Raw genomic sequence first — 27,369 nt, 5'->3', positions numbered from 1 at the left:
CTCTTGAAATCCCTTCCAGACTTGCATTTTTTTACTTCCTTTACACAGCAAGCAGAAACACAAATGGTCAAGTCAGGCTGCAGCTGGACTAATGGCTAATTTCTATTCACCACAGTTACATCACTCTTAGTGACTCAACTTTCCTCCCAACTTGGCTCTTTCAAGCAGGCAGTCCTTTGGACCACAACATCATGCCTCCTCCCGCTTGAATCTGATCAACTTCAAAGTGCTTAGGTTACAAATAATTAAAATGTTTTAAAAGACAGTATGAATATTCTACTTGGATTAATTGCGAAGTGGGGGGCCCACAGGGGAAGGGTCATCTTATGTAACCGACCACAAGTGAGAACAGAGAATACAACTGGAAGCTTCCAGTGGGTCCCCACAGGCCGTTTTTTCTCCGCCATGAAGCCATTGTACATCAGGCAGCCTCTGCTGAGAGCGAGCCTACATCTGGAATGAACTAAGAGAGCTGCAGATCAGAAAGGGAGCGTGCTGCCAGCACGACGTGGGGAAGCTCGCCTTCCGCCTGCTCCGAGTGCACACCATCAAACACTCCATTTCATAAGCACATCATTAATAAAACAAAAAGGAACGTTTTTCCTCCGAGTGTTGAGGAAAATAAATAAATAAATGAGCAAAAGACACTGGAGCCATTCTTTCCCCCGCCTCCCCTTCACTAGCTAATTGCAGGGGATTTAAAAGGGGTTTGACTTATTTTGATGATGCTGTGTTCAAGAAGCTGCAAATCTGTATATACAAAAGAAAAAAAATTGCTTTGAAATCTTTCATAAAAGAAAAGCTTGGCAGGAACAAGGTGTAAACAAATGGAAAACAGAAACACCGTAAGTAGTTAAAAAGCCAGACAGTAAAATGGAAAATGTAAAATAGTTGTCTATGAAAAAACACTTTCTGTCACAGCAGCAATTCAGATGAAGCTGATACAAATATGTAACAATTTTAAAACAAAAACAGAGATAAGCCCTGATATGACTATCAATAACCATGCAAAGTCTGTATGCACACACCAACTGACTGACATGGACCTGAATGCAGCCCATGGGATGACTCCCGCCCTCAATTCAACATGGATTGTTACTGTCTGTCTGCAGGGACCAGTTCCCACTTACAAACTTCTCAGGGTCTCCCATCAGGAGCAGCAGAAGCAAGCATCTTCCTCACCAGTCACCAAGCTGCTCTGGAAACGTGACACTGAACAGAAAGTTCCAAGTTCCATGCATTATAAAAATTTACTTCGAGAAGCTTCACAGCAGCTGGCAACCAGCATGCTGATCACAAGAGCTGAAAACCAGCACAAAATGCCCCAAAGAGAAATGCATTACATTAGACCTGTAGTGCAAGAAACCCTCTCTACATGAACAGGGAGAACATTGGGATGGTCCCAGCGCACACCACTGCCCAGCATCCTTCACTGATGTGAGATCAATTAAAAGCACTACTCCCAGCACCCTGCCCCACCCTGGATCACATCATGCCTCCTCCCACACTATTCCTCATTCCCCAGCAGGCAGGTGGGACAGACAGATGGGTAGCTGGGGAATTAACTGGCACCATCACATACCAGGTGAGCAGCTTGAACGCATCAGTCTTAAGATACAGTCAAAAGCCATCACTCTTCACATCTCCGATATTAATGTGAATGACTTAGCACCAGAAAATCATGCCAAAATCTGATTTTTGCAGATTCATAACATTAGTGGATAATGAGTGTATTTTTTATCTGATCTTAGCCATTTTATTTTTAAGGTTGATCTGAAAGCAGGACCCCTGTTGTCATCTACTACCTTGGGTTTTGTTTTCTTTGTTGCACAAGCACGCTAAACAACTCCAAGATAAATCAAAAGCAGGGGAGGGAAATAATCTTAAATTTCTTTATCAATAAATTATTCCAAGACAGGAGTTCTTTGTCCATCCTTACCGCCTATGAAAGTTTCTTAATGCTGAACCACTGAAGCCTTTGGTTTCTGCCCCTGGGTGATGCAAGCCATACAGTGTGTCTCCTACACTACTTAAAAGAGGGGGGGAAATCCCCAAACCCAACAGGAATCACACAGTATTGACAATATAAATTCTCCATGTCCTCAAAGCCAGAAGCACAGACACAACTGTGATATCATTCAAGTGTTCATTTCTGATCTCACAAGTCCCCTTGTTTGGACAAACAGCCGCCAGACGTTTGGCATCTTTTCACAAAAATGTGAGTACTTTCCCCATGAAAAGAGAAGTGTCCTAGGGGATGAAGCCTGGGGAACAGTAAAAAGCAAAAACATACCCTCCCCCAAACACAAACACATAATTAAAATACACAAAACAGGCAGCACAGCAGAGTGGATGAAAATTTCTCGACTTTAAGCAAGACTGTCGCCCAGGGATCCATCTCCCAAGACAGACTGCTTGTTGACATCATTTCCTTGGCAAGGGCTTTAACATTTTATCAGCCAGTGCAAGCACCTGAACGACACCATCACCCCTCACAAAAACCTGCTGGAATCATTTGTCATCCTGAACCATCACCATCTGGATTGCACCCCTCTGAACTGCTCCACTCTTGCCATCAGCTGAATCGTTATTGAGAGATCAAAGGATTTTCTCCTCTGTCTCTGACCCTAGGGGGTTTCTGCCTGGCAATTGCCCCTGAGGAGGCTCAGGCTTTTACAGGTGTTTGTACCCTACTGGGTACTGAGTACCCAGTCTCATGCTCTTGGTGGGCTTTTGGGAATGGCTGGTTGCTTAGTCTGAAGTTTCTCAGAAAACTCCCGTGCAGCCTGCAGCAGATTAAAGCCCAGCCTAGAGTAGGTCACCACACACTGATGTCAGCTAAAGAGGGGTGTCTCACAGGGACTGGTATTACATCTGTCCACAGCAGGAATCTTTAGGATTTGCTCAGTGCTTTCAGCTTAATTTTTGAGGCAACTCTGCCTCAAAAATTAAGTAGCTTTGTAATTCCAAATTATGTAGCTTTGTAATTCCAACAAATGCCTGAAACATTGCAGCACCTAAGCAGACAACATACCCTATTTTTAGGCATGTCCACTTGGTTTCAACTATTCACACTTAATGATTAAAATATAAAATGGTGTGAACTTGAATTTCAGCTAAAGCTAGTCATTTGCATTTCAGTTGTGGGTTTGCTGTCTCTATACTAGGGCACACAAAATATTAAGAGAAAAGGCCCAAAGACCCACTTTCTCTGTGGGTGGGAAATGCTTTCATAGAAGGGTTTTCACCTATGGTTTATGATAGCTGAGCATGGCTGAGCCCTCCTGCAACAGAACCTTGAACATTCCGGTGCTGCCTTTGGGGATAGCTCATTTCCAAGACTGAAGACCTCGTTTCAAGGTGACACAGTAAAACCAACACATTGTAACTTATCCATTACCAGACCATCTCTACATCCAAGCACCCTTGGAAACTTCAGTACAAAAACAAGATAAAAGGACAGGTCGGTATTCAAAATTAAAGTCTACAGCACCACAGCTGCAGCTATCACTTAAATCACAGCAAAGGCAAGCAGAATCTTAAGTCAGTTGAAAAAATTTGGCAGCAAGCGACTTAACCCCAGAAAATCGGGATGCTTGTTGTTTTATGGCAAGGTGGAACATAACTGGCAGCAAAAAATATTAACTGTAATTTCACTGCTAGTTACATCAAAGCACTTCCTAAAACCCCAAGCAAAAACAAGGCCAAGTTTTGTCAGTGCTGTACAGCTGCAATTAAAAGACAGCCCTTGTCCCTAAGAGAGTTTACAACCCAAAACAGACAACAAAGAGGAAAGACATGCTTATCACAGTGCACATTAAAACTTCAAGACAGCAGATAGCCCCAGGATCCATGTTAATGAAAGTTGGAAGAAAACACAACAGATAAAAAGATGTTAAGAACTGAATCAGATTCTGAGGAAGGCCTTTACATGACTAAAAGTATCTACATTAACACCTAAACCCAGCGTTATTTATGTCTAAACCGTGCATCACAAGAATCCCATAAAAGCCTTGATGAAACTGTAATTACTGCTTAGGCTGCCAAAAAAAATAGATGTAAAGCAACTTAGCTTCAGTAGCTTCACTGGACTACCTTGCTCACAGCAAGTTATACAGTTTGGTACAGCAAAAGGGTGAGAATTTTTTTTTTCCCATCAAGTTTAACAAAATAGTAAAATGCTTAAAGCCATTGCATTATCTCAAGCCTCATGTTTTGATTCCTGTAATGTGCTATTAGCCTTCCTCTTCTGCTTGGCAAGATAAGGAACATTTTCCACTAACCAAAAGTCAAGGTAATGCTGGCATTTACCAACACTAATTGGCAAGTACTGCTGTAGAATGGCTGTCAGCCTTCCCTAACTGCAAAGTAAAATGCAATTCAAAAGCATTCATCCCTACCCAAGATGAGCCACGTCAGTAAGAAAGCAATAATGGGCCCGAAGAATGAAAAGAGCTGCTGATAAAATGTATCATGCAGTACAAAAGCAAGTCCTGGCTGGTTCTCTACATACAGACACGTCTGCGTGCACCTGTATACAGGCTCACACGTCTGGAGAGAGTTGTGGTCCATGCAAGCTGGGCTCAGTCAGGCTGTCAGAGCAAAGCTGGCTAGGCAGGCACACTGCTCTGGGGACTGAGACCAGAGCAATGGCGTTAACAGCATGGAGCCGAGATCCTCAACTACTGCCAAAACCCAGACCTGCCCAAAAACCCCTAGGAGGCAAAGCATTAACATTCCCTTGCCTTCCCCTTTCTCTCCTTTTGTAATAGATGGCACGCTGACTTCAGAAAAGCATGGTGCACAGTTTGCAGAACCATCAGATGCTAATCTGTTTCCATCCTGGAAAGGCATCCCACCACAACCCCACCCCACAGCGCTACCACCACCCAGGACACCCTGAACTCCTCCCGTGCCACGTATCTTTGGCACTGGAGAAATGCTGAAATGCACAGCCCCAGCTCCTCTCACCTGCCTCCCTTAAACATTAAAACATTTTCACGCTGCCTAATGTTCTTTTCACAGTTTCCACTAGTCACTGATAAATTTGGATCTGGATTTCAAGACTTTAATAATTTGGATGCTTATAAAGAAGAGAATTCAAGGCCACTCTGGGGGGTGTCTTGTTTTTGCTCTTAACAGCTGGGTTTTTCAGGGTTTTCAGAGCATCCTGCTGAGGACGGAGGAAGCCAAGGTGGCTAGTCTGTTCTGGTATAATTTATCTTTGTCCAAGCTTCCTCTGGCTTCATCAGTGAAAGCCAAACCTGGCCAAACCTGAAAGCCAAACTTCTCATCATGCCAGCAAAACCTGGATCAGTTTAGGTCCCCTCTGACAACCAGACTCCAGCCCCTCACACTCCTAATCTGATCTTTGCAAACCCCAGTCCTACTTCTGATCCCTGCCCATGCCAGCTGTATCTGGCCATCTCTGGGCACTCCTTAGGGGCTGAACAACAACAGAAAGCAGTCCACAGATCTTCTAAAAAGACCAGGACAGAGAAACTGAGAACAAAACTGAGGGATTCTGTCCTACAAGTCAAGACAGTGAAACCACAGGACTGGTATATTGAGTGGAAAGTTCACAGTTTCCTTTTCTTTATAATTTTTAGTGGGCCCCAGAAGCCCCTTCCCATGCTTCTCTTCCATCTATGCCTGTATAATCACCCTGCAAAACTACACCCTGTCTCAGGCCACTGAATAGAAGAAATAAACTTTGATATCTGTGTTTAAGCTTCCAATCTTTACAGGATATGATGGGTCATTACTCCAGCTCAGAGGCTGCCTAATCTTAAATCACTGCCCTTGACTCCCACTGCTGCCAGCCTGGGTCCTCTCCAAGGTCAGGTCTGCTTTCCAGATCTTAGAGATCTTCCTGTCAGGTAGATACACAGCTTTGCTGCTTTGAATCCCCACATTTTTAAAAGTCATTTAGGTTCATCCTAAAAACATTGCAGCATAACTTAACCACCTGTAAACATTAAATGCTGCCTGCTAATTGACAGGTACAATATTTACTGAGGGTAACATACCAGCAGACAGCCTAGCAGATTTGTTTATACACAGTGATAGCAATGCCAAGTGCAAGGAGAGACAGATCAAGATCTGAGAGATGAAAGCAAGCCTGAAGAAGGGCACTGGCACATGCACACAAACCAGTAACGCAGGAATCTCCTGGCAGGTTCACTCGACAAACAGTATTAATCTCGCCTGTCGCCTCATGATCCAGCATTGCTGTTATGAGCAGCATGCACAGAGAAAATGGGAGACAAAATGGCAGAACAACCCCTTGCTTGTGGGAGAAGCACCCTGAAAGCAAAAGGCACTGAAATGGAGCGTAGATGCCTCAAAAGCTCTCTCAGCACAACATTCCCTAGGCACTGGCCATGAGCAGGCCACTGGGATCAGCACAGCAGTGGCTGAAGACATGCAGATCAACCCAACCTCCTCTCCCCTATTTTGGTTACAACTTCAAACTAATTTCCTACAGAGAAGAAAAAAAAAAAGAATTTTCCTGGACTCCCCAATTCAGTTTCAGTAAAGCTCCAATCTGCCTCCTGGCGTGGGAAAAGAGCAGAGGAGAGGGGGACCAGGGAGGTCCTCCCACATCCATGCTGGTTGGTCCCTGAGTGGCTTCTCAAAGCCTTTCCTCCCACCTGCAGCCATCTAGTCTGCCACAGGCTGGGGCTCCCCCAAAAGCAAATATAGTGCTCCCCAGGGGCACAGGGCTGACAGCTGTGGATATTCAATTAGCCAACATGTGGAGGAGATGGTGAGCACGGGGCAGGCAGCAGGGAGGGAGCTGCTTTCCCCATGGAGAGGGTGCCCTGCCAATGCACCCTGTCCCTGCTAGGGAGGAGATAACTCATCCTGAAGCTACGGGAGGTTTGGCTTGCACTTTGAAGCCTGGAAGGAGGCTGCAACTTCTGACAGGATAGCCTGGATGCTGTTTTCAAAAGGCTCCTGACACAACTGGATCTCACCTGCCTGAGTGCCAGGTCATGCTTTGAAAATGGAGCTGGAAGTGAGATCTGAGGCTCTCAAGTGTATTCATTCCTCAACTTTTTTCTTTATTTTAACAGGAAACAAATAATTTTGAAAATTTTATTCACCACTGCCCCTATTCAATACTTAAGAAACTTAATTAGGCCACTCATTACTCTGATAGCAGCTACACAACAGATGCTGTAAGTGATGGGCCTCTGTAAGCCCCCCCTTGTCATTAAAAAGCAAAGGATGAGCTGGGCATACTATTCAGGCTTCAGATATTCACATTTCTCCTCATTCAAATGTCAGGAAAATGTAATTAGTACTGACACAGACGGAGGTCATATTTCCAAGCAAAATATTAGGGGGGAAGGAAATAAAAAAAAAATAGAGAAGCAATTTTACTAAATGACACTAGACCACAACTGAACAGATTACAGCTCTTGAATTTTTCCAGTGCCTCAGCTATATTTTTACATTTCACGAAGCCATCCTTTGCATTAAAAATTTATTTATTGCTCACATTGATACATATATGTTCTGAATTTAACAATTTACTCCTCAGACCAAAATGATTCAAAACATAAAGGTAGCACTAGCACAAGATGGCTCTGGATCAAGAGTTTCTCTTTTTTTACACATATATTTTTGGCTTTCCACTTCAAAAAAAAGTCTGATCAATTTCATTTACAACATGTGCTTAGATATCTTCAGAACAGATTCAAGAAGCCTTTATATGGACCAGAACTTTCAAAACACCAAATGAATAATTTATTTATTTTTAAGCTTTTAATGTTTTCTTTCAGAATGACTGCAGTTATGAGGCTTGCAAGAACACACCCACAAGCACCCTACCCTTTCTGTGGCACCATAGAATCCAACATGTCTCACTGATGCAAAGAGCAAGTTTTTGCAATTACGCTTCTTTTAAAACCAGAGGTTTTTTTAATTGCTTTTAGCTCCTACAAAGTACTTTAAATTAAATTACTGTAACTTTTCAACCATGATCACCACTACCCTGGAGTAGTGCTGAGGAGCACTAATTCAGAGGGCACGTTTAATTCCCTGCTTTTCTCAACAGAATTTAGTGATGAGATGTCCACTCGCAGTGCTTTGTTACCAGCTTTGAAGTCCTAAAACCAAAACCAGCTGCTGCAGCCAGCCCCGAGCCCAGCAAAGCAGCCTTCATCTGTTTATACTATCAGTGCCTCTGGAAAGATTGGCAGACAGTGCTTCTGGTGATAGATGCATACTGAAACCTGATCAAGGCTTGGGTTATTTTCCTCCATCCAGCAATGCTGCAATTCCAGACAGGCAACAAACCCCAAGATCTCCATTAGGGCAAAGAGAGAAGCAATGAAAGTCCCGATCCCACTGTCGTCCCAAACATTAACAAATTGTCTATCTCATCAACTCTGAGCAAAATCCACAATTACTTCCATGTGGTTCCCAGACACTGGCCAAACAAGTTTTGTATCACAAATAAATGCAATGCAGTCTGGTGCATCAAAAAGGGAAGCTTCAATCCCAATGTTAACATGAATTGCAAGGTGACATCAAGTCCAGGCAGAGCTAAACATGAAGCTCCAAAGGACAAAAATTATCATCTTCTACTGACATCTCCTCCTCCAGTGTCAGAGGGTCATCAGTTGTATCAACAAAAAATCCTGAGGCCAACCCTGACAGGTCAGGAGATTAAAGGACCTACCCGCCATCAGAGATGGAGTACGACAGAGGTTTCCAACAATTACTATTTCACTCTCCAATCCTCCTGCCCCCCTGTTTTAGATGCCATCCCACAGCTGTTCAGTGCCCGAACAGCTTCTCTTATCACCTACAGGCTCAGCCCAAGGTCAGAGCATTGAAACCAGAGAGAATTACTTATGAAATCAACCTAATTTGCTTGCATACCTGCTGCTTTCTTCTCCAGAAGAATCAAATTAAACATACCTGGGCAGCCTGGTCCCCAATGTCTGGCATGCCATCATCTGACAGCTGGCCCCGGTAGGGAGCCCCGGTGCCCTGGTGCTGCTCCTCCCCATTGCTCTCTGCTTCAGAGGTCTCTGGCTGAGCAACCTCCACCTCCATCGGGGTGCAGTGCCCGTTCCCGTGCTCCGAGCCCAGCTTCTCCTTGCTGTCCTTGCTGCCCGGCGTCCTGGTGATGACCCCAAACTTCCTGGTCCTTTTCCCATTTTGAGCAGCTCTGTCTCCGGGCTCGGGGCTGGGCTTGACTTTGGGGTCGCAGCTGTTGCTGTTGTTGCCGTTGGAGGGAGGCAGAGGCGCTTTGCGCTTGATGCGGCGCAACATGATCAGGTAGACAAAGCCGCCATTCCAGCACTGCTCGGCCAGGTAACTGCAAGGAAAGGGATGAGAGATGTGTGAGAGCCACGGACCACTCACCCTGCAGTGCCCACATCCCACCTCAGCATCCCAACTCGCTGAGCCCCGTGATGTTCGTGCATTGTCTCAGCCAGCTGATTACCTGGTGTATGGGCAGGTTAGGATAACGCAAGGAATTGGCAAATGTTCTTTCCTCAGTATCAGAAGAAAATACCAGGAATAATTAACAGTCCTATCAGCCACCCAGGCTGATCCCACCACAGCACAACATGACAGCTGATAAATGCCACCAGTTCACATGCCCTGACCTCCATATCTGCAGCACAGCAGCATGTAAAGGTGAAGTAAGGAAAGGAGAGCAGACAATGTTCCCAGCAGAGTATTAAAATAAAGAAATACTTTCTAAAAAAAATTTTTTAAATCAGCAGGATTCATTTGTGCAGAAGCCCATACAGCATCTGCATCTGAAATGAGCCTTCTTAATGAAACTAATCTTCTGCTTCAGCATATGTACATGCTTTGAAGGCCACTGGGAAAATAAAAAAAAACAGCCACTAGGGTAAGCAGACACAGCACCAATGGCCCCAGTACAGCAAGGCACAGCACTACAAGGCATCCCAGATGCTTCATAGAGACGTGGAAATCAGGCGGGTTTCCTTCATAACAAGCATATTCTAATCAAAACAGGGACCAAGTCATCTCAGTTGTGCAAGGAGCAGCCCCCAGGTTCTCCTACCAGAGCAAAGCATCACTTCCCCTCCCAGAGTCTCGGAACATGCCTTGGAGGAATTAACATTTCTGCTTCAAACAAACCCTCTGTGACCTTACAGAAACTGCACCCACTGATGCAAAAGGGGAATCCAACTTCATGCTTCTTTTAGAAAAGGATATACCTCAACCCAAATTCTTGAAATATTTGGGTTCTGAGCCAAGGGTGTAACCAACTGAGAGTACAAACAAGCTGGAATTTGTATGTAGCAGGTTTGTATGTGCCCTTTCACACTAATTTAGGCCCCAAAACTATATTGCCTTTCTCACTAGTGAAGGTAGCATGAATTTCCCACAGCATTAAGTAAGCCTGTGCTGCAGCTGCAATGAAATTAACTCTTTACTAATACAGAGCAGCAGTTGCTGAACCTACAGCTTTTAGAGGAGATGAGAAACTAGGTGTGGAGTGGAACCACAGATCGTAAGAAAAAACAGCACAGCACAGAGAGAGGAGGAACCACGCAGGAGTCTGCCACCAAGTTTTTTGCCTCCCTGCTGCTTGTAGGCTAATTTTCCGTTTCCCTTTCTTAAAAGTCGTTTGGCCATAAAATAAATCCTTCAAACTTCATCCTGCACAGTGGTGACTTAATGGCAAAACAGGAAAAGCAGCTATGATAACCCCTGAAGCAAAGGGGTGAGGAAAGCACCCACAACTACTCCAAGTAAGCCAGACCAGCCTGGCAGTGGCTGGAAGTAATACGATGGGTGTGTATTTCTGTCTAGGGACAAGGACTGGTATTTTCACTCCACTTCTCTGCAAAGCTTCAATGTCCCCCACAGACAACATTGGCATTCAAATCACTTATATTTAATTAGGAAGACTGATGTTTAAATGAATACCACAACTAAATAACCTTAAAAGCAGCCCTGGAGCCACAGATGGGAAGGACAACTATGCTTGCTGTGCCAAAGTTCCCAATGAATACAAATTGAACTTCAACTCCCTGGACAGTCCTTTCAGTTTTCACCAGGCAATCCTTTTTTTCCTCCCCTTCCCCAGACATAAAGAATATTTAAATAAAGCCCTAAACCCATCTTTTTCCAAATGGCTGAAAGCAGACAGCCAACAAGCCCTGCCAGTTGGGAAGTCTCTGCAGCAAAGGTCAACTGTCTGGGTGGCCACAAGGTGACACTTGGCTCTGGGAGACACATGAAGCAGGCAGGACCTGAAGGGTTAGCATAGAAAAAAAAAATCCTGAGCTAACATGGAATTATTTTTGATTATCAAGTTAAAAGAAGAATTCTTTTAATCAACTGAAAAGGGGCAATTCTGTTCCAGAAACAATATGGGCTGCCTGTTTTTCACATTTATCTTTCAACTCAAATTTCAAGGCAGCCAGTAAAGTTGATTAAAATTCATGATTTTTGCTTGCAGCAATACCAGTGCACTCTGATCCATCACACATAAGCCTGATAGCACTGCTTCTCTTGGCACATGGAAACAGGAAAGCAGCTCCTCTTCCCATAGTCGTGTGCCTTATGTGGGTGCTGCCCACCCTGTCTTTATGCAGTGTCAACTCTGCCTGATTTGTTTCTGTGCAGGTGCACGTATATGGGGCTTTTTGAAACACCAATCTCTGAACTAATTACTGATGTATTTTTTAATGCCAGCAACCAAGTGCATGCATATCAACTACTTGATTTAGGAAGTACGGAGAACAAGAGGGAACTTCACATATGTCCAAATAAAGTAATTCTAAAGAGGCAAAAATAATTTACTATTTCACCTCCACTCATGGCCCATTTATTCTGTTCATAAAGTGTAAAGCTGTAAGAAAAAAGGGAGGGTTTTTTTCCTATCCACTCTTCATACACAATCATCCCTCCAGTCTGGAGCAGGGTTACAGCAAGTGGTTATAGATGCAGCTGCACTGAAGTCAGCAGAGCTGCGATGATTTACTCCATATGTTGAGATGGCCTGCATGTTCCAGGCATGCAGCCTGTAGTAACTCACAGGCTTATGTCTTGAGTACTTCTCAGCAGTTCAAAGAACACAGTAAGTTTCCACACACACACAAAAAGAAGTGTTCTCTGGGTCAGTGAGCAGTTACCTTTGCATGGCAGCAAGTCACTGCATACACTGGATCATGTCAGGTATTTCCGGACAGGCTAAGTCCTGCTGGGAGCAGGGATGCAGTAAGTGGCACCATTATCTCCAGAGTTTCTTTCAAACCAAAGACCAGGAAAACTAGCCCTGATAGAACACTAAACTCATAATACAAGATAGGAGACAAGTTGAAAATAATATACTAAGAAATTGTGGTCATTTTATTGTATTGCCCTTCCAAGATGGGGATGATAACCAAGGAGCCTGATCCACTTGCAATTTCTGCTAAGTACATGCCAGCTACTTGGCTGGTTTCCTTTTCCTTCACCATTTCTTTCCTGTTTAAGTAAAAAGCAAAAAACTAAACCACAAGGGAAGCACAGCAAGCACTCAACACTGTGCAAAGAACATGTAAGGTTGTATTAAATGAGTGAGAACCTTCATATTTTAAATTGTTTTCTATCAATCCAGGAGCATCCCATGCCAGAAGGGGGTATTGAGACAGGCTCAATAAAATGTAATTATACAGTTTCTGGATAGCAGAAAACTGCAAAAATATGGAAAGTACCTCAAATCCACCTTCTCAAGGGGTTGAAACTGTGCAATGTCGGAAAGCTTTTTTTTTTTTTTTTTTTTTTTTTTAGATTTGGTCCCTGTAGAGCACTTGCAGAGATTTTTGCAATCAATACACCAACAGTGTCTCAGGCAGGGCAGGATCAGAGCTGATGAGCATACACAACAGCTCTCAACACAGATATGGGGAATCAACAACAACCTCCCAATTGTCACTGAGTTTGAACACAGACCTCAGCTTGGATGGAGAAGGTGTATGGACAAAAAGCATCCCTAATTCAGCTTTGATTTATCTAATTTTATTGGAAAATGAGACTCTCTGTTCTCACTTTGGTTTGCAGAGGATGGAATATGTTTTGGTTGAATACACCAGCTAAGAAACCTTGAGCAGATACTTCAGCTGCCACCAAATCACAACACATAACAAATCCTATTACCACTGATTTTAAGAATGCAAGAGATTTTACTAGCTGTTCATACACCTATCAGTATCAGTAACCAAACCAAAACATTGTACCAGCAGAACACTCATCCACACTTTGCAAGGTAGTGTAAAATCTCCCTGGCACAGCTGGGAGTCCCCTCAGACTGCAGCATCATCTCCACAAACAGGATCTAAAAAAAAAAATCACTGAAATACTGGCTTGGAAACATTTCCCACTGGCATGCTCAGAAGGAAGGACCACCCAGCAGCTCCTGCTGCTTTGATCTCACCCTGGCACCAGTGCTGGTGAAACCCCAACCCATATAAGATGTAACCCTTAAGCAGTGGGAAGACTAGTTCTTCTCTGTAGTAGCGAAACCATGAAAATGTTAATAATCTTTAAAACCAGAGAAAAATTGTTTTAGACTTGAAACAAAGCTGGAAAGTTACCTCTCGCAAAGCTCAACCACAGACTGGAAAATGCAACCTGTAGCTGGTATCAAGGGACATTTAATACCCTTTTTGTATCAGAGCTATAAAGACAGAGACACACATTCACTTCCTTGGGAGACTATTTTGAGTTATTCAGGCAAATCCCATTTCTACCCTACACAGCTGAACTGACTGCTGTGATCATAAAAACTGATAAACTCACTGAGTTTATTCCAACCTCCCTGGCACACATGTGATGTGTCAGACTCTGAAATAGTGTCTTAGACTAAGACAGTAATTTTGTCCTCCTTTTTTACGTAAATATATATAATTGAGTGTGTGCATGTATAAATATAAAGGTTTTCTGACTTGACAAGAGCATGCTGTGACAAGCTCTCTGTCACATCCTATCTCACTTTAACAAATACAGACAGCCACACTGAGCCATGGAAAAATCAAAGCAGATCCAGCAGCCATAAGAAAGCATCTGGATCCACTTTAGGGTCAGAAATATTGAAGTATGTTTATTTTACACTAATAATGCTATTTAGCATTTCTTCAGAAACCTTCATCCTGACAGATCAGAAAGTGCTTTGGAAATGATACACAGAGAGTATCACTGACATCTTGCCAGCCACGCCACCATGAAGCTCACCAAGACAGAAACCGAGGCAGAAACTGAGCAGAAACCTCAGTTGAGCCGACCACTTTCAGAGCCCCTGCCTAGCCCTCCTGGGACCTATAATGTCCTTTGCAGGACAGACAGACCATTTTTATGCTCTTCTCTAAAGGACGTTGGCATGGTAAAATGTCTTGAAACTCAATCTTCTTCAGGCTGGAAAGATGAAGGGCAGTGCAGATCCTCGCAGAACTGAAACCTCCAGACCCAAGGGGGATTTTAAAAGCTAAACTTAACATTTCTCCAGGATGTCTGCAAAGGAGCAAACTTGCTTTTCAGGTAAGGCAAATTAATGACTAACAGATAGTGACTGATGTTCCTGATGAAACCCTCACCTCCCTGCTGTCACTGTGCAAGAACATCCGTCCCACTAAGGACTGATTTTGGCAAGCACCAAAATGGAATTTTCCACAGATTGCCACGTCTTCAGCCAGGAGTTGGGCTTGCCTTAATGTCTGCAGGCAAAAGGGAACACCAACCTACAAAGACCAGGGCAAACCTTGCTACATCCAAGCTTGCAAGAGGTTCCAGTTCCTGAGAGCTGCAAGGACGGACACCGGATGACCAGCCCTCTCATGGACCTCCTTGGAGGATTAAGCTCTCCTGCCATAATTTATCTTAGCAGAAAGCAACAGTGTTAGTAAACCTGGCTGTTACTTCAACAGTCTTGGGCACAGAACTGAAGCACACCAGGAATGAGCTTGATCCAATATCTCATCACCAACAAGCTCTTTCCTGCCCCAGGCTCTGCAGGCAATGGCACAAACAAGGGACACAATGTTCTCTGCCTCCCTTAATAAACTTGAGGAAAGGCAGGGCAGAAAGGGCAAAGAAGTCAGCCATGGAGCTCAGCTACTAATCACACCCAGGGGGAGCATTCAAACAGCACAGACAACACAGAAGCTGCTCCCATCTCCCTTTTCAGGATGAGCAACCCTCAGCCCTCAGCTTGTGACCAAGGTTAAGCAGCAACAGCCCTAAGTTTCTCAGCAGCCATGGCTGTCTGTGGCACACCATGTTTCTCAGGATAGCCTAATTGGCAGCTTTCCAAAAAACAAAACTGAATCCAGTGGTTTTCTCTATGGCATGTTTTTCACAATTAAAATTATAGCACAGAATGCAACTAAATTTAGCACAATTTTGAAGAAAAAAACAATTTTGGAAGTTAAATTTCAAGGTATATTTAATAAGGCTGGCAGGAGGCCTTGGGCAAGACCTCTTTGTACACTGTGAAATCCCGAACTCTCAGGAATGGTGGAAAGGGAGTGGAGGGAGGGTTGCTGCTGTAATTCCATGGACTTCGTGCCTGTCTACAGCTTTTTCTGGAAGATGGAATTGTGACACAGGACCAAGATAAAGCCTGGTGAGACACCTCACTCTACCCGGCACGCAATGATGTGGCTTTGAATTTGGGAAGACAGAATTCCTTTCCTCTTCCTGTACTCTACATCCCTGACAGCAGCCCAGGCAAGTCTTTCCATGGAAAGATAGGGCCAACAACATGGCATTCCACAGAGTTACTGTAAGGTCTGAGGTGGTGAAGCCACTGGATTTAAACACTGCAGTTTCACAATCAACTTATATCTGGGATCAGCCTACACCAAAGAGCGCTACAGCTTTCCTCCCACCCCATATCCTGCCTGCTCGGGTGCTGGCACAGTCATGTGGGCAACAGTACAAATGAACCCAAGGGGGGAAACGATCCACCTTGAAAATAACCCAGCCACAGCAAACTTTTAAAAACTCAGTCCTCAAGATGAGGATTTTAAACACAGACGACACCCTCATCTGATCACACACCCTCACCTGGTCCCAGAGCACAGAGGCGGGAACAGGAGAAGAATGGCAGTGGCAGGGGACCACACTTCCATTCCCACCAACAGCCCTCACCTACACAGGGCTGAGACGTGTGTGGCCACAGCCCAGGGCAAGGCAGTTGCACACACCTTGCAGACAGGAGCAGTGTCTGGCCTTGGCTGCATGGCATCCACACCTCCCAGTTCTAAAACCCAAACAATGGCCACCCTCTCCGCACACAAGGAAGCCCAGCTGAATCACATCCCCAACACAGGTGGGGAGAGAAGACCATTTAAATTATGCTGGCACAGCACAAAACTCGCATACTTCTGTCCTGAACATTGATGAGATGCTTCAAAAGCACATGCAGGGCTTCAGGAGATCAACATGCAGAGCAGGGACCCCTAAATTACAGTGCACGTGGAAAAATGATGTGAATGGTCACTGATCCCTCTCTCCTCCCAGAACAAACAACTGAACAGGATGACTTGAGGAGCTTTATAAATTCTCCACACCCGAGGATCCCCCAAGGCTCTGACAGACACCCCAAACCTAGCAGATTTTGGAGCTGCAGGCATCATAAAATCCTTTGGGATTTGCTGATGTATGGCTGTGCTGGCAGGGGAGAGCAGTGATGCTGCATTCCAACTGCTGAGATTTTGGACTCAAGCTTTACAGAGATCCTGATCTTAGTGAACATGCAACTTCCACATCTGCATTTACAAGTCACAGTAGACAGAAACACAAGGTGCTTTTGGGGTTTGGGTCCTAGAGACAGACTAATGGGTGTTAAAGAGCCAAATTATTTTTGTTTCTTGGTTAGTAGTAGAGTGTACAAACAGAAGTGGGCTAATCCAAAAACCATCCTGGCTCCAATTTGTTAGCTCATAGCTCTGCTGCCAACAGACATTCTGCTGGATATGCAGCCACATTCACAAATATAACTTCCAGTTACAATACACTAAGCAATTTAAACCGGCTAGTTATCAATTTAAAAATTACAAAAGCCTTGGCTGTAACAGGCCAAAATGACACCAAGTTTCATATGGGCATTATCACCTGTGTTTACTGAGTGACCTATGCTGTGTTACTGCTGATCAGATAGCCTCTCCCACCACGATGACTTCCTTTAGAATACAAGATCCTGGAAGCTCCAAATATCGTCCTGCGCAACTCCTCCCAGTTTCCAATGCCCCCCTGTACACCTGATGTTTCACTGAGCACTTAAGAGGCAGGCTGAGTTTTACACCTCTTCTATGTTTTTAACAAAGAAGGCATCAAATTCCCTGTCTCTGGAGGCCCAGAGGTGGATCTGCTCTTTCCTGCATGACATATTGTTCCTACCAAGGTATAAAACTCACTCCATTCTGGAAAGCCCAAATAAGCCCATTTGCAAAACATGGAGCAGAATCACAGAACACTCTTGAGTTGGAAATTTCCAACTTTCTGAGTTGGAAAGGATCCAACGTGGATCCTTGAGCGCAATTCCTGGTCCTGCACCGGACACACTCCCAAGAATCACACCACGTGCCTGAGATCAGTGCCCAAAATAAACCACCCAGCTGGAAAGCACACATGCCTCACACGGAGGAAGAGGGAAGAGGGTCAAAAGCCATCCACGTGTGACCCATGTACAAAGTACCTCCAGTGTGTGATGCTGCTGCCAGTTCACCCTGAATTCTCAAATCTTGTCACTGTGTTTACACCTTGCCACCCTATTTCCAGGGCTTCCTGCCTTTCCTCCATGCTATTTTAGGATCTTCCCTCTAAAACAACCGCTTTCTAAGCATCCAGCTCACATCCTTCCCTCTTCCTCCCTGCAAATCTTTTATCTAATTCTGCCCCCAGCTTCAAATCACACCAGGAAGCAGTGACAGCCAGGAATAGATTTAACCGGAGAGAAATGGTTTGTACTCAAAACTGAATGAGTTCAGCACAGACGATATTCTTCACCATAATCCAGGAATTTTGCACAGACAGAGCTGCCAGGGAGGATGCCACAAAAATTTCCATGTGTGATTTTGACAACTCCCTGATGCCAAGCTTGCTGGTGGGAGGACTGCAAGACCATGGGGTCTGAATCTGCCCCCAGCCAGCACTGCTACAGCAGCACAGGGAAGTACTAGTGGCAGGTACAGGCTGTTTCTGGGAGGTGAGATCACCCCTTTGCCTATTTTTCCTCATGCAGAAATTATCACAAATGCCCAAAAGGTAAGAGAACAAACACATCTCACTGAAATATCTTTTATTCCAGCAGCAAAATTTTACAACGGCATCTCAAATGGGGGAGAAATAAAAAAAAACCATGAAACAAAACAAAATAACAATCTCGGCAACATTGTTTTGGCAAATCACATTATTTAGGTTTTAACATTAGTTGTAATTCCCAATGTACCTCTTTCCACTAAGAAGTGAAGGTTTGGATGTCTGCAAGCAATGAAAATGAGAGCCAGAAAATTTAATCAAGTCTACTTTACAGCAGGAAGCAGTATGCTGGGTTAGAAAAGACTTATTTCCAACGCTATTGCAGGCTCACTTGAACTCCTGAGAGGAGCCCTATTAACAGAGAGAAGCCAGGCTTCAAATAACCCTGCAACTGCTGGGGGGCAGATAGGGAAGGAACAAATTCACAGCTCTCAGATTTATTTGAGGGGGGCCAATTCTAGCAGCAAGGGCTACTCGCCTTCAGAAGACTGCTTGGCTTTAAGCATTTTCAAGGATTCTTCCTAATACTGAAAATGGTAGCTACTTAAATCAACTGCTTCCTCTTTCCTGTTATTCAGCATCCCCAGATCTTGCAATTTGACCACAAAGCTAAGAAATGTGTATTTGAGATGAGAAATACAGCTCTTCACTAACAGCAAAATGGAAAACCGAACACTCCATCAGAGCAGGGGAAAAGTTGGAAAGTATGATTCGACAATTCTGCAAGAAACCTTAAGAGGTGGGAAAGAGCCTGAACTCATACAAATGTACCCATACATACATTACTTTTTGTGATTTCAGGACAGCTAGGCCCAAGGAAGAAAATGAGTGAATTTTCCACAAGTGGAGAGCCTCTCAACACGCCCGGCAATGCCGTCACCCACAACCACAATGCTTACAGGCTGCCCAGACTCAGCCCTCCCTACCAGCCTGTCAGCGTCTCCTTTCATTCGCATCCACTCTTGCAAACAATAATTTTGCTTTTTGAGGGCCATTGCCTGCAGGGACAGGAGGTTTATTTAGCTATTTAACTTCACTGTGTTTGCTCTCTGCGATGGGGACCGGCTGCACACACAGTAAATCCTGGGGATGAACTGCTTTCGTCTCTGACTATGGGCTTGCTGAACCGTGCTTCCCCTGCGTGCTGGGACAGGTCTCCAACCATAATAACCCTGCACAAAGCACCATCTCTTGCTCAACAGTTTCCGTCAGTCACACCAAACCCTTTCTCTCTCCCACTGCCTAAACAGATCTTTGATATTCCTGCTGTTTGGCCAGAATAAAGGACTAGCCCTCTCTAAAACAAGCAAACCGTGCTGACACTCATTCAGTTTTACAATTCCCCATGAGAACAAACATTTCCCAGTGAGCTGCCCAGTGATGGGGCTGAGGTTACTTATGCCCAGGCAAGTGCACTGCTTTGCATTCAGGCACTTCACCGATGGATGCTCAGGATTCCCATCCAGAAGCAGATCACCAACAAAAGAGCAGCATCTACCAAGTTGCTGAGGCTGTCACTGACCCAGAGGTCACACCTGCTCAGGTGACAACTGCCCCCAGGATGGAACCTCCACCGACACTGCACCTCCCCAAAATCAAATGCTCAAGTAAATTTTGGGAACTACAGCAGGTCTCACAAAACAACCTGCAAGTCAGGAATTGAACAATGCCAGATATACATGTGCCTATCTGCCTGTAGGGTGTTTGCCTCTTTCCATGGATCCTCACATAAACAAGCTTCTAATTACATCCTCACTTTCTGTTTTTGCCACAGTGAGTTTGAATGAAGCCAAAAGGGACAAGAATTAAGGAACACACATGGCAGTAGCCATAAACATTTCCCAACTTTCATTTGGTTTTGCAACATGAACAAGCCAGACATGCCCTCCTCAGAGGGCCCATGGATTAGAGCCTGCAGATGACTTCAACTTCCCAACAAATGCTTTGCACACAGTCGAGTTTCTGGATTTAATACAGATCTTGCAGGCTGTTGTAACCACACTTCCAGCTACAAAACACACAAGCATCCCTCTGGCAAGCCACGATGCAGACTAAAATCACAGAAACTGCCTTGGGACAGTCCTTACCAACACCCCTGGAAGTGAAGATTATTTCAACAGTCAGGAGGATGGATAGCACTCTGCTTTCTGCAGCTATTCACATAACTGGCTTTTCCCAGTATCAAATCAATCTTCTCCAGCTGCTTTTGCAGCCAAAACTCATCAGGATTTGCCCCAAGTTGTAGCTTCATTAGATGCTGCCAAATACAACACAGGTGCAATGCAACTTGGAACATGACAGCAGAGTTAAGTGTATTTTTTAAATTAAAACAAATCGGAAATAGCAAGCTCTCACACTTCATCCCATGTCAGGATACCACCCCATAGCTTTTCTGTCCAACTTTTTTCTGCCTCACACCTCTATCAAACCAAGACAATAGAGAGAGTTGTTCATTGATCTGTGCTCCTCATGGACTCAGGAGGAGCTGCCTGCAGCCCCAGCCTGAGCTCTGAGCAGGGGCTGATGCAAAAGGTGTCTGCAGGTGCAGCAGCCCAGTGACTAAGGACAAAATCTATGATCACAGAAGCAGGTACAGGCAGGCATCACTGTGCACCACCCCAGCTGAGCAAAAAGTCCCTGTCACAAGCACTGGGACACCCTCCTGCCTAAGCAGGGGGGACAGTCCCATAGGAGAGGCGTCACCCAGAACTGCAGACCCCACTGCAGTGGGGTCTGAGCAGCTCCTGGCTTGTAGGAAATGCTTGGTGCTGTTGTACCAGAGGCATCAGAGGCAGAAATACTCCTGGGAGCCCAGTGAAGAGCTGTGCCAGATGGTGAGGAGGTGCAGCACCAGCCCTGCTCACCTTGCACAGTGCAGAAGGGAAGATGGCCAGGGGCATCCCTTCCCCTCCAGCTGCCAGACCCGGGGGCTATGAAGGGTCTGTTTTGCTGTTGGGGCACTGCTGGCCTGTGGAAAAGCCAGAGCCAAGGGAATTAAGCATACAGCACTCTGCACTGTGGCTGTGCTTCCCAATGCATCACGCCATCAACTTGATCATCCAAAGCGACACAAAACAGGAATGACTGCCCTCCTTTTTTTCTTTCCCCTTTCTTTCCCTCTTTTTTTCTTTTCTTTTTTTAGATTTTACGATCTACCCAGAAATCTGCAGCTCTGGCATGAGACAGACCAGCACCACGTCACAAGAAATCCCCTGTAAGCCTTTTGATGACTTTCATCTATTATTCACTTACTGCAAATCCTTGCCATTAACAAACTGCACTAAGGGAATCCAAACTTTCAAAGCCACAAATCTCCTAATAACTACGGCCGCTTTATACATGCCTTAGGATTAGCCATGTCATCTGGTTAGAAACCCAAAGCTGCTCTTCATTACTGGATTCAACCTGCCTGCAAACAGGGAACAGACTGGTAATACTGCCCCTGATTTCAATGATGCAGAGGCAGTCATTACATGACATCCCCCTCCTGGGCACATCCAGCCCAGTGGCACACATTCACGCTGTGCTACTGTGCCAAAGACCCAGAAACCTCCCTGGAGCACACTGACACCAACCCTGGCAGATGGAGCAGGAGTAAGCCTGAATCTGAGCACATTCAGCTTCAACTGGCTCCTGGTATGCAAACTGAAGGCAGTTTTACAACTATCTGCTCTGTAAATTAAGAATGCCTTTAGTTGCTTTGAAAAATAAGAGCTTATTTAGTCAATACATCGGCTTCTTCAAAGAGCCTTAAAACTAATTAGCCATACTGAGTTACTATGAAAATACAGAGCTTGCACTCAATACTCTTGATGATAACAGAGCTGGTGCTTTGGTACTGAAGCTATAGAATTAGCACAAACTTCATCAGATGTATTTTCCTATAGGCTCCAAATTATATTTCAAACTGAATATTCTCCTTTCCTGCGGTGGATGTGGGAATTCACTTAATTCATTTGTAAGTTCAAAGCAATAATGATTTTTAGCCCATGTGCAGATCAAGAGTTTGAATATTCAACAGTGACAGCACGAGGGGATGGAAGACAGACACACAAGAGAAGACAAAGCTGCAGTAAAAAAGAGTAAAGAGGGTAAAAAAAATAGTTGCTGTACTACAGATGAGCTGTACAGCTGTTCCAGTTCAGCTTTCACAGGACAGAGAAATGGGGATTGCCTAATTTAATGCAAAGGGCACACTAGCCAGAGGCAAACCCTCCCTCATAGATGCAGACAGGCTGTCAAGCAAAACAAAGTTTACAAACCCCCACAAGATATGCAAAGGGCAGAGAAGCAGACTGCAAGGCTCACAAATTTTAATTTCAAGAGTTCTTGCCCATCCCTGCTTCTTAAAGAGCGGGTTTACTTGGCAGATAAGCCTTTGCTTCTTAAAAAAAAAAAAATCAAAAAAGTAAAGAAAGTCAAAGGCAACAGCATCATAGGAAAAGAAATTTCCCTTTTTTCTGACTTCCATTTATGTGATTTATATGCAGGTTTACTTACAGCAGAGACCAGCAGGGATGCATCCGAGGGCTCAGCACCACCGGCACTCTCTGCAAGCCCAATCCCCCCTCCTCTCTGCTCCTCCTCCACTCGCTGCCCCACCCAAAGCACCCAGCTCTGCCATCAGCTCTTCCAGCTCACTTCCCCTCCCCGAGGGAATCGACAATGCTTGCTCCAAAGGTGTGACAAATCGTAATTCTGAATTTCAGGGCAGAACCTGGCAGCAACTACAGGGAGGAGAAAAAAAGCAGCAAGTTCTGACAGGGGGAAGTAAAAATTAACATTACAAATCATCACAACAACTTCGTTATTAGTTTATAACATGTCATATAGCTGATTTCCTTCCCCTCCTCTTCCTACACTTTCACTGACTGTATTGATTGGACCTGTCAGCATGTTCTCACATAAGACTGAATTCAATTAAACAAAATACAACCAACAAGCCAGCAGGTATTGGATGTTTGCTTAAAAAAAACATCAAGTAGCAACACATGCAGACAGCCAGTGTCACCTGAAAGGAGGATGCTCCAAAATGTATTTAGTAACTGCTATCTGCACAGAAAAAGCGAGAAGCAGACTTTAACCAGCAAGTCTCTGCAAGTGTCAGGACAGCAGCAGAGCACAACAACTACTGAATCTTATTTCACACACCAGATCAGAGTTTAATCTGAGCAGCAGCCACATAAATCCAGAGGGGCTCTATTAAAAACCAGTGCAATTACTCATCCCACAGAGAAAAGCATAAATTCAAACTCTGGGCATCTATGTATTTCTTAAGAAAGCCTTTTGTTTAGCAACAAGAATTTCTTTGTTGGACAAGCAGGGGGCTGGACCACATCCTTGTAGCAGGACATTTCTGCTCCTTCAGCAACACAGAAGGCATTAAGACAGCCCACCTGCAAAGCAGAGACTGTACATGTCTATGCCAAGTAACTCTGCCATGGGCACTTCAATACAGTGGTATTTTCACTGCAACCTTACAGCAGCCCTAAGGCTGCCCTCTGTCCTCATCCACCCCTATCTCTAGCAGTAAAACCCTGACAAACCCTAACCCTCCCCAAAATCAGCTGGCATTTTGCCACCTGCCCCGCACAACCAGGATTTCCTCCTGGGAGCACAGCAATGGCTCAGAGCCACGGCTGCTCCTTCACAGCCTTTCGAAAAGCTTTGGAAAGACCAGCACAGTGTCTTGTTTTAGAGACACATCCCCATTCCTCAGGAGGCACAAGACCCTCCTTCCTGCCAGCCAGGACAGGAGCCCTTAGCCCTGACACCCAGCACAGCAACAACTGCCCCAGCGACTTCCAGCTTCCACATTCTTCTCACTTAATAGCAACCTTCTGCAGCAAGGAGGTTTTGGGTCCATCTCCTCCCTACCAGCAATTCAGTGCAACACCAACTTCTTTGAAGATAGAAATATCCAACACCACCACCCCTTCCCCAAGGCCTCTGGGATCAATGATAAAGGTGATTTGTGGGTCCCATTTGTTGGTGTCTACTCAGATGAGAAGCAACAAAACACATGATCTCCATTGGCTGTGCTCCTGGAAGTCACACACACCAGATAATTTCAGCAAATTGCCACAGAGCACAAGAAGAGACACTTCAGCAACCACACGGTCCCAGAAACAAAAGACCCATATCCATTTTAATTGCCATTGTGCCCGTTTCCATGACAATTATGGCACCACCCACATTATACATAAGGAATGAGGTATTAAAAACAAAAACAGGAAAATACCAAAACCAAAAGATGGGCACCTGTTGATTATCTCCTTTTTCTTTGGTGCTCTCTTGATGCCAAGATGCTATTAACAGCTTCATCTGTTATATGTAAAATCTTAAAATTAGGCTGCTTCAGCCTTTACTCTGAAATATTGTGGCAGTTGCTCTCCCATGAACAATTTTTCTTTGTCTGGGATATGTGCTCTCACACTGATCAAATACAGAAATACATATCCACACAAAAATTCTGCAGTGTGCTGGGCAATTCATTTGGTTACCAGCAGCTCAAGTGCCAGCTCAAAGTCTGGGGTCTGGATGATTAACACAATACATGTTAAATCTAAAATACTACAGAATGTAATGCTTGGCATTAAATGCAGGACAATGATATAGATATTATCAAAGTTATAGGATATTTTAAAATAGAACAAAATGGTTACCCTAACCATTACAGTTATCAAAATGATTAGCAAACTCCAAAAGTTTGATTAAATCTGACGTATTCTACTGGATTTTTCACTTCTCTTGTACATACATAAAACACACATATTCCATGCAGGTAAACAGAAAGCTCTGGACTACCTTGAAGACACTGAGCCAGTACTAGTTTTGTCTTCTCATCATGCTGTTTGCAAACTCCTGTTTCATTTGACCAGGCAGAATCACCCTGCTACAGCTGTTACTGCATTTTTCATATAAGTTACTACATGTTCCCAAAACCAGAGCTGGCCTAAGCTGCCTGTGACACAAAAAGCAAGAGAGGACAAGGGCCAGTACTGTACTCACAAAGCCCTTCTTGTAGTGGCTATGACTAAAGTCCCTCACTTTGGGGAAGTTTTTGGCAAGGACTCTATGGAAATGTGCTTGCTAACAGCAGAGGAAGATGCTGTCAGCTCTCCACAAGCGCCTGGCCCCTGAAAATCCCAGCCTACCTCCCACTTTAGAGGTTAGCCCTCCTCTCCAAATGTTTTTCTCCTCAATCCCCTCCGCATTGTCAATTTTTTCTGCAAGGGAAAAGAGGCACAAGTTCTTTCCCTCCCTAGCTCTAAATACATCAGTGGATGTCAGGGTTTCAAGGCAGCTCCTCGCTCAAGCAAGGAGAACGCAAAGCCAAAGCATGAGGCCAACTATTTGATCAATACTCTTTGATTTAATTAGCTTTGGACCAGGCTTGAAGTTGATGCCTTAGAGGAGTTGCCACAGGCAAAATTCAGTTTGCAAGAGGGATTGCTTTCATAAAAAAAGATCTAAACCTTGGAGGGACTGAGGACAATTTACCACCTGGAGAGATTTGCCTTCAGCAAAGCAAGAGTCATCTGACTTACTTAATAGTTGAAGTCCTATAAAGAAGAGAGCTACCACACCAAACTCACTTATATATTTTGTGCCATTTCACTTTCATTTTTCAACTTACTTAGTACATTCCACTTACCTTCCTTCTGTACCTTCCTAAGTCAGTTCTTTGGATAGGAGGCCAGTACTGCCCAGCAGCCGCTAGTGTAAAACTTCCAGCTCTCTCCAAAATGGGTCACAAAAGCCATTTGCTGTACATAAAAGCCTGTCACCTCCTCCAGTTTATTCAGTTTTATCTGAAAATCAAGACCTTGATGCATATATATGAAACAGAGCTACGAACAGAGCACACCAATAGTTGCCATATTTTAAGGTCTACTTGCACTTGCCAATATACATATATTAATCCTAATGTATTGGATCTGGACCAGAAGCTAAAAGCCAGGACATAAGGCTTGAAGTAGTAGTCTGGATTGAAGTCCAAACTTGGCAGTTTAAACTCATATATAATCATCATTACTCAAATTCAATGAAGGGAGGGCAGACCTTAAATCCCTATTAGATTTACTGACCTATTGATTTACTCAGTTTATTAATTTCTTTTGCACCTTTACAGATCCTGTCACAAAGAATTCAAAACAGAGCTTCTTAACCTAAGGAAATTATGGCTGCAGCTGAACACTTGCTTTATATCATGACATTTCCAGGATGGGTCAAGCACCCCTGCAGACTCAAGTGCCAGATCCTGCATTTCATCCCCAGATGAGCAGTGAAGCCTGCAGTGGAAACTTAGTGGAAGTCAGGAGCTGGCAAGTGTCTCCCCACCCATCCCATCATACCCTTTTACACACTATTCAATGTCTGCTAACACATCCTTGGCACCCATATCACAGTTTGCTCACTGCTGGTCAAAAATATGCATGGCAGAGAGCAGTTAATGAGTTCAATGTGAAATGAATTAAATCAAATCACGACCTCCCAGCATCGACACTGCATTAATCTCTAACACCAAAGCTGTGCAAGGATACAGCTGCAAGACCAGAGCGCTACAGGCACTTGCTGTGAATCCGCCCCCCTGCAGACACTGAGGGCAAGCCCATCTTTTGGATGTGCTCCACCCTGCAGCAGCCAGGACCACATACACCCTGCACCCCTCAAACTCAGCTCCATCTTCTGTCCATGAAAGGAGCACCATAGCAGACCTGCAGCTCCCAGCACCCAGGGCTGACCTTCAATCTTCTCACAGGAGGGCAGGCAAGGAGTGAGTACAGCCCTGTGAACAGCTCTGGTCTCAAACACGTGCAGAGGTGCACAGATGCAAAGATGTGACAGAAAAAACATAGGGACATCTGCAGCTCTGCCAGGGTCCTGACTACCAGCCCTCCTTCCAAGTGATCAAGGGGAAAACTCCCAGATCACACATGCTATGTGAAGTGTGTTACTGGAGTAGCTGCCAGTTTTAGCGCAACCAAAGTCTTCAGTGTTTGGAAAATGAGAAGCTCTTAAGCACCTGCAGCTCATCTGACCAGGGCTAACGTAGGTGGGCTGTGGGTCAGCTGGGCTCTGCCCTCACCAAATCCAACAGCAGGACAGCTCTGCCAG

At 44.6% G+C, this 27,369-nt stretch overlaps 1 protein-coding gene across 2 annotated transcripts in view; it reads right to left on the bottom strand.

Moving 5' to 3' along the window:
• Positions 1 to 27,369, bottom strand: part of PDZD2 (PDZ domain containing 2) — a 138,062-nt gene that overhangs the window by 59,730 nt on the left and 50,963 nt on the right. For both annotated transcript variants that reach the window (XM_059492293.1, XM_059492294.1), the window contains exon 2: positions 8,935 to 9,337. In XM_059492293.1, the coding sequence (XP_059348276.1) occupies positions 8,935 to 9,337 (403 nt within the window). The remainder of the gene's footprint in view (positions 1 to 8,934; positions 9,338 to 27,369) is intronic.

Source organism: Ammospiza nelsoni, chromosome Z (assembly GCF_027579445.1).
Source record: "Ammospiza nelsoni isolate bAmmNel1 chromosome Z, bAmmNel1.pri, whole genome shotgun sequence".
In the NCBI taxonomy this organism is placed as follows: domain Eukaryota; kingdom Metazoa; phylum Chordata; class Aves; order Passeriformes; family Passerellidae; genus Ammospiza; species Ammospiza nelsoni.
This window is presented reverse-complemented; position numbering and strand designations above follow the sequence as displayed.